At 27.1% G+C, this 12,533-nt stretch overlaps 1 protein-coding gene across 1 annotated transcript in view; it reads right to left on the reverse strand.

Annotated features, from left to right (window-relative positions):
• The window catches only part of LOC132927848 (phospholipase A1-like), a 35,788-nt gene that overhangs the window by 11,357 nt on the left and 11,898 nt on the right, over window positions 1-12,533 (reverse strand). The window contains 4 exon segments of the mRNA XM_060992439.1: window positions 2,725-2,853; window positions 2,856-2,963; window positions 5,057-5,202; window positions 9,409-9,517. Of these exon segments, the coding sequence (XP_060848422.1) occupies window positions 2,725-2,853; window positions 2,856-2,963; window positions 5,057-5,202; window positions 9,409-9,517 (492 nt within the window).

Below are 12,533 nucleotides of genomic sequence, written 5' to 3' on the forward strand. Positions count from 1 at the left end.
TATAATAACGAATATGACCCAGAGGAAACTGGAAAGTTATGAAGAATGTCGTGCGCGATAGGTACCCACAAGAAACCCATTGCCAAATTCACGGTCATGGCCGGTCCATAGAAACGAAAATTACGAAAAATTCGTTTGGATATCTTTCGGAATAATTATACGATAATTGCGATATACATCTTGAAATGTTTATTATATGTGATATCATATTAGATAGTAGGTCACGTCTTCTGCACTCGTGACCCATTTATCCGGAAGAAAGAAAAACAGGTTTTACCAGAAATCTTCTTCGTCGGGACGTCATCTTCGCGTTTAGTACACGTATAGTACTGTATACCTAAACAATGTGATTCTCCAAGCATGCTCATCCCCATTTTTTAAATTTAATAATCAATTTGTTCTATTTTTGATTTTTTGAATTTTCTAATAAATACCATAAGTTAAAATTATTGTGATTTTAGTACTATTAAGGAGTCTTCTGATGCGATATAAGTTTCTGATTTTTTAAAAGACAACCTCTTTTTTTCTCTAAATTATTCAGTTAATAATTTTTTTTTAAATGTTTGAAATAGGTACTTAATTTAAAATGTTAACTTGTAGTTTTTAATTTATTACAATATTTATACTAAGGCGCGTTATTAATGACGATGGAACTATAACGTATATTATTCTCAGTACACAAAGTTAAATAATAACTCAAAAACTATGCGTTTCAATTTTGATTGTAATATCTAATTTAAAATGTTCAGTAAAATGATCTAATAAATAATTTACAGTAGAATAAGAGGTTCTCATTTGATAAATAGAAGTTTATATTTTCTCTGGTTACTCCTTAAGTAGAAAAAAATTCAAGAATTTAAAAAAATGATATCCAAGTATATTTATAAATGGTGAAAATCAAAGTTTTAATAAATAAATTATTAAATAAATAAATGGGGTTGAGAATGCTTGGTGAATAATCTTACAAATTATCCTGTAAATCACCTTCTCGTTGGCGTGATAGTCATATTTTCATTTTTCGAATTAGAATAAAATAGAGTTTGAATTTGAACCTAAGATGTGTGATATCTTTTTATCGAAGCAAGAATGCATAATGACACGAACGGTTTGGAAAAACAAAAACGGATTATATACAAAATAAAAAAAATCGTTCGGCAGATAGGAATATAAAATAATGCATACCATTTATTTGATCATCAATATATAGTTAAATTATGGCTGTAATCATTTTGAAATATTAACATACCGATGTTGTTTTACAGCTTTTTTAGTTTCCGTGTAACCGGTGATGACCCGAATAACGATAATGTTCTCAAACAAGAGTAAAACGTCTCGGTTATGGATATATAAAATAGTATAATATAATAATAGATTGGTGTATTGCAGCCGATGTCTATAGCAGGCCATGATATACATATATATACTCAATAATCGTCGACCAATTTACATAACTGTGAAACAACTTTATGTCGTTGGCATTGCAAAACGCTAAGCGATTTTTGGTGAAACTATTTTTATATATTTTATAACATAATGTTGACGTGTGGAAATTGTGTTTTTTTTTATATTGAAAATGCTATATTTTTCATTTGATGTATTGAAGTAACTTAAAATAATTTTAAAGACTGCAGTGTATAAAAAAAAGCAGTGATCTATATTTTTACGATTACTAGTATGATGTATATATATTTATATCGCAGTCATGAGCTATGAAAAAAATATTCTAATTTATATACACGTTAAAATATAGCATTTAATATAAACCAGTTTTATAGATTTTCAGCCACCCGCTGCGCGTCGTGCCGTGACGCGATCGTCTAAAAACACGCGTATACTATACATTTATGACACGATATTACAAGTTCAAGTGCACTGCCATTGCAGTATCTTAATATATATATATATGTGTGTAAGTTTACGTAAGTGCTTCACTAAACTACACCTGAGACCGCAATTCTTGGAACGCGTATTCATTAATGGATTACATTTGCATTATATACCTACCTATATACATACCTGTTTTTAGTAGCATAATTTACTTACCTATATATTAAACATCGTGGAGACTTTAACGTTGACTATAACTTCGCGGTATTATTACCGAGAACGCTTGTGAGGATGACGCGCGGTATCGTGTGATAAACAAAAAAACAAAATAGGTATACTTATCGTAACAATAGAGAATATTAACATGGTATATATTGTATTCAACTTGGTAGGCGGAGGTACACGATTCGCGTTCGTGAGAGAATTTCATGACTTTGTTATATATTTATAATATTGTATAGGTACACCTATATGAAATTACGCATATATATGTTACTGATATAATATTTCACGTATGTTAGAACTTCTGGAAAACTCTGAGAAAACCTTAATGTATATATGGATTTATTAATTATTTTGTGTATTTTAGTATTTACATGCTGGTAAATAAGGGAAAGCAGTGGCTAAAATAAGGCCGAAATGATAATAGTTAATCCGCAAAACACCCCCCCCCCCCCGACCGGTTACGCACCTGCCAATATTGCGCCGTATTTTATGTCTGTTTATTTTTCTCGGGCGAAGTCGAGTTGTACAACTAATAATATATAATTAATATAGGTATAGCATATCAGTGCGTTAAATTAAACACTGTCTTTGCAATTCTCTTGCAGTTAAATGTAAACAAGTGATAACGTAATGAATTCAATTTATAATAAATATACATTATAATATACGCACCTATGATTTTGTGTTGTCTGTGTGTCAAGTGGTTGCTTATCATGCCGCATATGTGGGCCCCGAGACTGTGGCCGACGCAGTGTATGTCGTACGCCGATGCCCCAGAATAGGTGAGGTGGGCATAGATTTGCATTGGGCCACCAGCCTGGTGTTGCTCAGCGAGGACAGGTAACACGGGAAGAACGTCAGCGGTTCCCAGTCCACGGTAAACACGTTGTAGTCTTTTCGGTTCAGGTACGCTGCAGCAAAACGCAACATGTAAACTTATACAATAATATATAAACCGTTGTGATTTTAGGGCTTGGATGAGGTATTGGGACGAACTCGAGTGTACGTTATGTAATAAAACGGAAACACACATTTTACGGAGCATTTGATCCCGCCCATCTTATCATTGCAAAGAAGTTTACGAAGAGCTGTGAATCGTGTAAAGTTTGAAAGCTGAATATTGGATGGCGTAAAATAAAGGAAGATAGGTACTAAAAAACGGTTATACTTTGCGGATAAGGAGGAGGAGTATTGTGATGTCCAAGGCGCAATTGTAAGAAGATGGTTTAATTTATAATGCCTTCAAGCGATAATATAACAAGAATAATATACGTACGATGCGATCGTGAAAAACAACGATATACCGATCAGCATATTATAATATATACTTATGAGATGGGTCCAAACGATGAGCTACAATGGACGTCGGAAAGTATATGATAATAATATATATATATATTAAAATTCGAAAATGCGTGCGAGCTCGGATTTTGTCACGTTAAACGTGGCGGCGGTTGAGTAGCTTGTGATAGTTTATGCTGCGATTGGACCTCGGTGATGTGGATGAAACCGTGTTTATGTCAGTCACGATTGCTACCTAGTACCTATGTATATAGCTTATAATATAGTCAAAGAAAAGCACAAACGTACAGGTATAATGTGCGCGTTCATACGGGGTGACCACAGACATTTTCGTATTACGATAAAGATGATGGAGATTTCGTAAAAAACGTAAACTCGTATCCGCAGTGTTTTATTTTAAAACTAGAATACATTATGTATAATAGTCAAGTTGATACCTGCGCACTGTTGATTTTCTCTCACTGGCCCACGCGCTGTATAGACAAAACACATTCACTTAAAATCATATTTGTATGTTTTTAAATAATCTTAACTGTAGAATTAACTATTACAAAAATTATAGAAAATAATATTTTTGAGAGTATAACATTTCGATTTGTATAAATACTCTAAGTATTGTCTCAAAACAATTGTATATCCATTTAAATTTACAAACATTTTTTATTTAATACTAATTATAAAATATAAAACTGATATTATGTTAAAATCTCAATAATATTATACTCTATAATTTTTGTAAAAGGTGATTCTCTACTTTAAGATTACTCAAAAATCATAAAAACGATCTTATACATGAATGTGTATTATGTATGTGGCGCGCATGAGTCTAAAAGAGAAAACAAATATTGTGATAAAAATCTTCTTAATACGATATGAGCCTTCGAAACTTCATAATAAATATATGTATTACGTTTATCGTAACTTCTATTCTCTTATTCGTCATCCAGCGATACACACAATTTTAGGAAGAATATAATATTGTTTTGGCTATAAAAAATAGACGTGCGTAATATTAAATTTTTTGAAATTTTTCTAGGACATGACTGAAGTTTGTTTTGCTATATTTTTAATTATAATTTCCCCCAAAAAATCTATATATTTCTAATATTTCCACAAAATTATCCTATGTGGCATGATAAATAACATAAGAAATACTGTTGGAATGTATACGTATTATATTAGAAAATCGCACGATTTTATAGAAAAAAAAACTCACTAAGTCGTGAGAACTTTTGTCTTTTGGGTCAGCAACTATTCTCTGCACTAGTTGAAATACACAGTTGAAGTCGTTTTTACAAATGCCTACGATAATATTTTAAATAATAGAATTTCACGATAGAATTTCGAACATTATACTATTTCACTGCACACACTCGAAGACGAGTGAAGCGAGACGAGTCCACTTTTTAATTAAAAATACATTCACCTACTATAAACAGTATAAATACAACGGGACGGTATAACTAGCCAACACTAGCTATACTTATATAATACTATTATTATAATGTGTCTGTTTTATAAACGATTTCGTTTATAATGTTTGCATTTTGCGGTGAAATGCTGAAACAATTATATGTCTACGTACAATTGTACGTATTGATAAAACAAGTTTCGTTAATAATAAAAAATAATGACGATGATAAAAGTAATAATTATTATAATATAATAAGATATTTTGTACTATTCGGTATGGATCACTAACCGTTTCTGATGATTGTCATCGGGGTCTTGCTTTCTGTTCCATTAAAACCATGAATAATGATGACGTTTTTTTTGCTAGGATCCCAACCGCTGTACCGGAGTGTGTTCTTGTTTCGAACATCTATCAATTTTTTTCGTTTAGCACCGCTATAAATAATCCAATGTTTAATTTTAAAATATATAAATTATTATGTACATTGCACCTAATTATATTGTATATTGCAGAGTTGAGTAAATTATTCTCATCTAAGTAATTATTTGAATATATTAAACTATGTATTTGAATGTTTTCCAGTTGTAATTAGTTAAATATAGAAAACTTTCTTATTTTTTGTTGTTTTGTACAACATTATTAGCCACGTATATGCCATATGGCATATAATTTATTGGTTGTAATATTCTATAAGTGTAGCAATGAACGTACATTGTAATTTTTATATTAATTAATTTATAGAGATCTACTAAAAAAAAAAAAAAAAAGATGTAATTATAATATATGAAGTGTACTCATTTAATATTATAATTGAATTTAAATAAGTACTAGTATTTATAATCAATGATATTATCTTATAATGACATCTTAACATTGATAAGTTGAATTATTGTCAAATGCATTGTGTGCACTAAATATTATCTTTTTAATATATAGGTATGTATTTAGGTTGTATTTTTCTAATCGATTTCGCGTCATAGTACTAAGATTGCCTTATCAACCAATGAATAATATAATAATATTACCATACCAATCTCGATGATACATTTTTCAATTTTTTTTTAATCATAAGATGGATTTAAATGCTCTAAAAACAAAAAAATGGCTTAAAAAAACGATTTAATGCACTCGTAACAGATTTTTTCTTTAAAAATGCACTATAAAAATGCTCTTAAAACTATTTTTAACATTGAAAAAAATTGTTTAATTATATAAATTCTTATTTGTGAGTATTAATAATTATTCATGTATAATATTTTGTGTTATTCGCATGCATGATATACATTCATATACATTAATATACCTAAGTGGCTACACGTATCAACAATAATTTCGTCTGGCATTCTAGCGTCACATTTATCTGATCGGTAAAAAAATAATAAATAATAAAAATAGAAGTACAATATATTGTAAGATAAATAATATTTTATTTTATTCTTTTAGTATGAATGTTAACTAAATTTTTATCGAATTTTATCCATTCTTATATAAAAATGATTTAAAAACATAAAAATGTCAAAAAAAAAAGTCAAAAAAGTTACATTTTTTAATTCTTTGATGTATGAAATGAACTTTGTGCTTGGAAAGCAATGTTTTCGGGAAAAAAATGTAATTTGCATTCAAATCCGTTCCCTACAAATAACAAATCACATTGAAGTTTGAACAATTCTAATAATGCTGTCGTACTTGATTCATTCACGGAGGTACACTTCTCTTGACATTCTTTAAAAATTAACAATATTTTCATATCATTTTCGTACGAAATTCTTCAACTGTGAAATCGCAGTGCACGGCGTATAATTATAATTTAACAAGAATGGAGTCTCTTGTACCTACTCATCTGATAAAACAATGGTAATTTCTAGTTATATACAATAAATAAATAATGTCTATTAAGTATTAATAATAATTATAGACTAAAAAAATGTACGTTTTTTCTTTTGTTTTCTCGATATGATACTTTCTAGTAATAAATCGTTTGTGTTGTTATAACGTTTTCAAACAGTACCTATCGATTATACTTTTATTTTATTTTTCAAAAGTATATAAATATTTTCGTTTGACTTAACACTTAAGTAAATAATTTATTAACATACCATACTATCCACACCAATATACCATACATAAAAAGTTATATAGTATGGATTAATGTTTTAATTACATAATTGCGAAATAGTGCCCCGACGAAATATGGTAATATCTATATATTCCAATAAAACAATTAAACTTACTTTCCGCAAAAGTAATGAAATAATTCATAATGTGTTTAATCGTGTATATAAACATAAAAGTACAAGTATACTGACTGATTATTTTATTGAAAGAAATGTTTTTTACATAATTTCTAGTCAAAATAAAGGTCCTAGTACTTATCCACCATCCTCAAATAAATTTTAAATAATTATAATTCATAAGCTACTTGTTTGAATTTTAATATTTATATATCAAAATATTTGTCTTAGGAATAAAAAATAAAAAATGTATGATGCAATTCATAAAAGTAAAAAACTTAAAAAATTATAACGATAAAAAATAGTTTTATTTTGACTGAAAATTATGGAAAAAAATATTTTTATAAACATTAATAGATTTTAAAATAATGAGTGTTATTTGATTAAAGAATCGCTCACTATATAATATTTGAAAGTAATTTATTTTTGTTCGTATACACGACGATTTAAAAAATGAAACGAAAATGTAGGTATAGTCAAATTTAAATTTTTTGTTTTTGTCATCACCTGCAGAGTTCAGAGTAAGTACTGAGAGTTTGTACCGAATTGGAAACGGTTTGTTTAGTGTCCGTTATTTTCACGAAACTGTATATTATGGTACGTGGAATTTTTATCGATGAAAGTATAATAAGTAAACAATGTCACTCTCGTTTATATGGATCGGAGTGATTGATTTGTTACACTTCTTCGATCACAATGCACTCCAATCGAGAGGTGTTTATTGATTGCACACGAATATATTATTTCAATAGCGATAAATGACAGGATCGGATTTTCCGCAGTTGACGTTGGGTCGGCACAATATAATATCATATATAATATATTATATACCTATATTATACATACGCGTAATCTAATTGACTGTGCAATGTACAATATTACTATTACAGACACATAAAAATATATTTTTTTTTAAAAAACGAGCATGGTATAGACACGTATGGTTATAATATAACGTCAATTTTACAAACACTGAAACACGTACCTATGTTTACACGGTGTAATCGTTTTTATATTAGTTTTTTTCATCATTTTATTCGTAACTACAGTACCTATTACAAAAATCTAAAACGAAATGTTACGAACATATACGTACGATAGGTGACGTTAAGTAATTGTAATAAATAATACGCGGTTAGGTTTTTCAGAACATTTTAAAGATTGGTATATAACGTTGGACTATGGTTGCTCTGTATACGGCCCTGCATGTCTGTATGGTAATTGAAAGTTCCGTAGTTACACATGCTCTACAGATATTTATTTTTAAGTTAAAAAATATTTGTCTTAACACTTTTAATTTTATTTTTTTTTAATAAAATACTGTAGTAATTATTTTATTTCATTTTAATTAGGATAAGACAAAAACTTCCAAATTATATGATTGTACATAGAATTACACAAATATTTGAATATTAGGCCTATGAAGTTTTAATTTGTTATATAAAATTGCATAAAGCATAATTGTTTTAAAAATATGTTAAAATCATACTGAATACAGCCTATTACTTAGTTCAATAAATTCGAAACCTTAAGATCGATCATAATATAATGATGGCATACGCTTATTGCATTAATTTTTAACAACTACACTTTTACATGTATGTCAATATATTTCTAAGGACATGATCGGTTTGAATATCCTTTGCTTTTAGAATGTACACATGGAATATTTAAACCAGAAATGTGGAATATTAATTAATTTAGGGCTTTGAACTTTATTAAATTTAAAATTATCGATATATGCAGTCAAAATCATCAAAATATGCTTAAAAATATGCGGCTAATTTTTTATTTTGTTTTTGAAAACGTATACTTAAAGCATATTATAATTAGAAAAATAAAATTTTTAAAAATAGGTAGGTAGTAGGTACATAATAAAAGTCTTAAAAAAACCAAATTGATTATAATTTATGATTTATAAAAAAAAAGACACTCATACTGAATTATAATAAGAAATACGTAAACGCGTGATAGGCGATCAGTTAACCGTGATTAACGAACAAACACGTACTGCTTTTCATTTTAGAATCTAGATGTTATTATATTTTTTACCATAACTTTATAATTGTCGATATTATCGATAAAAAGTTTGATTCTTAAGCGACAAAGAAACTATCGTAAACAGACGTACGATTCGAATATGACAGACTACGGCCTTAGTTTATTTAAAAAAATATTCTTGAACGTTTTTCAAAAGTGATTTTTCCCGACAATTTTACGTACATACAAATTTAAAAAAATGCGAAATATGCACAAATATGCAAATTTAAACTTAGTATTTAGTTTTATTATTTCATAAAACAAACTTATAATTCATCTAGAATAATTTACGACCACTACTAAAAAAAACATGCAAATGCAAGAAGTCCCGAACACTATTTATTATATATATATTATAATTCATCTTACCTGGAATACAAAAATATTTTGATATCCATGTCTGGACATTGATCCGTTCTTTTCATTACGCATTGCCAATAATTTAGATTTAATACGTTTTGCATTAAGCACAATGACACTGAAAACAAAAAATAATAATAAAGTATATTATAATATTAATAATGTAGGTATTTAATACTGTGGATAAAATGTATAGGGCATAGAATTATTTATGACTTAAAAAATTAAAAAAGTATCGAAACGCGGGAAAATAATAATTTCATCACAAATACCCTAATAACGTGCTAAAATTCCAATTTCCAAACGTACTTAAATAATTATAAACTATTATCCTATGAATAATTTTAAAATTATTTGTTTAACTTTATACTGGTGCCAAAAAAACCTAAATAAATTATAGTGTATCTTAATTTGCTTACAATTTACATTCCATTTTTAAAATTCTATTTAAATACCTACTATTCATAATATGTTGGTATTTTATTATATTAGCTAATATGAAAATTATTTATATTACATTTTATTACAAATACGTAAACACATGTTGTTGATTTAATCCTTTTCATATTAAATTAATTCTTTTTCGATTATTAAAAATGTTTTCCATTTTTTTTTTATGAATAAATTTTAAATATTAATATTGGTTATCACGGAAAAAGAGATTAAGAGTTGTTTAAATACTTTTAGCTAGTATACCTACCTTAAATTACTATATCATATTATTCAATCGCCTTTCCGTCAAAACTTTAACAAACTATTTTAATCAGTTTGGATCTATAATGTATAATTAGTTTATATTATTATGTGACCACAGAAACCATCAATACTTTTCTAAAATAAAAAAACTTAATGTTGTTTGAAGAATTCGGCTGGTCTGTAGTCTTATGTATCGTACGTTTTACCACGATCACACTATCTGCTGATATAATATACTACCTTGTAATTATATACAATATAAAGATACTGAGTGATTCACCAAGCATGTTAACCTTATTATTTCTTTAAAAATAGTTATAAAAGTCTTTTATACTATTTTTATGGAAAATTATTTAATTGATTATATATTTGAAAATGTTGACAGGTGCCTACTATAAAATTCGTACGAGTAGTTCCTAAGTTTTTAAAATTTTTACTAACAAAAATTGATTTCCAAAAATACAAAATATACGTTATATTCAATCTAATATTTATTATACTTGGACCATTTTTAGAAATTATAAATGATAATTGATTAATACTAAATACTAATTACTAATATTTAATTCAAATACTCCTCGTATATCTTCAAAACTAATTATTATGAATACATTATAACCTTTTTACACAAAGTTAAATATTTCAAAAACTATTCGTACCAATTTTGATTTCGATAGGTTAATAAGTTCATAAAAGTAATCTACAAATAATTTACAGTAGAAAGAGGTGTTCTTATTTGAAAAAAAACATAACTTTGTAACTTTGTATCATCACAGGACACTTTTTATTAAGTAGTACCAAAAAATTTAATGAATTTCAAATATATTGTGTTTAAATGAGCAGTATATTAAAAAATTCCAAAAATCAGATTTTTAATAACTAAATTATTGAAGAAGAATAATTATGAATTTATGAACATGTCTGGTGAATCACTGAATAGTTCACCATAAACGCGCATCAAACCACGCGAGAATATAAGTTATAATATTATAACGAACCGCGTTTTTTTTTTTATAACGATTTCCGATGTATATTATAGGTACCTACTTATAATCCAATACTTACCTGTACTGGCTGTGCCGCGGTTACCGAGTAGAGTAAATATAGATATAAAATGATTCGAGGCAGAACTCATTACACCCATAGAGAACTGTAATTGTACGACGAACTAGAGCGCGACTTTTGAAAACCAACACAATTACCATCATGGCTGAAGGTCCACAAGCGTGATGAATTTATGTTAAGTGTGAACTATATAGCCTATAGTAGATAAATAATGTTTCGGGCTTACAATATAATAAATTTCTAAAAATGGGTTTCAAAATTATTCTTTCATTCCCCTCGACAATTTTTACTTCCTTCAGTTCTTTTATTATTAATAATAAAAATATGTTAAAAAATAAAGAAACACATATAATTTTATAATAACTTATAGATTCTAATTTGTTTGATAATAATTAATTGAGGTAGAGTTGGATATGTTTTATGGGTGGTGCCGATGATGGGGATACCCGATACACTTATACATTCAAATAAAAATATTTATTAGGTACCTAATGTCATTAAAAAAAAGATAAAAATCTTAAAAATTATAGTAAAAAATTAAATTTAGTGTTAAAAAATGTTGTTTAGTAATGGTTTCAAACTAAGCAAAAAGAAAAAAGGTAGACAATTGGGTGCCACTGTGCTATCCATTAGGTATCGAGTAGGTCACTATTATGGGTTTTTAAAATTGAATTCAATGATATAATATTATTGTATACGAAAAATAATTCTGAGCGGAGACAGTCTTAAAGCCTTTAAGATTAGATTAGCCAATATCACTAAATATACTTTATATTATGTTTCTTGATATCACTATTAAAGTGATTTGTTTTACTTTTATTATTACAGTAGGTCAATAGATTTTTTTCTGAAAATATTGTATTTGTTATATTTTTAGCATTTAATTATTATAGCTATATATTATATTTATACCATATTATATTAACTTGTATAACTCAAAGTCTAATAATATGTTTTTGTTAATAATGTACAACAGTAAAAATAAATTTATAATACCTATAAATAGATAATATTTTAAGATAAATTAATAATGTTATTTATAATAGTAAAATTCATGATAATATTTGTATAAAATATATAAAAGTTGAAATTTTCAAGTGTAATGTTCTTAAGTTTATTACATAATAGTTAACATAATATTATTGTTATTTATCGTTTAAATAAGTAAATCCGTCTTAATTGAAACTTAAAATATCCATAAAAAATAATTGTTTTAATGCATTTTTTAAATTGTATGGTTTCATTACGAATTACTTATAAAAAGCTTGTAATAAATTTTCATATTTTAGATTTATAAACATTTTTACGAATTTCTAATCTCAAGATAGTTTACTAAATTTTGCGATTTTTATTAATTTTGTTAAAATTATAAC

Source organism: Rhopalosiphum padi, chromosome 1 (assembly GCF_020882245.1).
Source record: "Rhopalosiphum padi isolate XX-2018 chromosome 1, ASM2088224v1, whole genome shotgun sequence".
Classification (NCBI taxonomy): domain Eukaryota; kingdom Metazoa; phylum Arthropoda; class Insecta; order Hemiptera; family Aphididae; genus Rhopalosiphum; species Rhopalosiphum padi.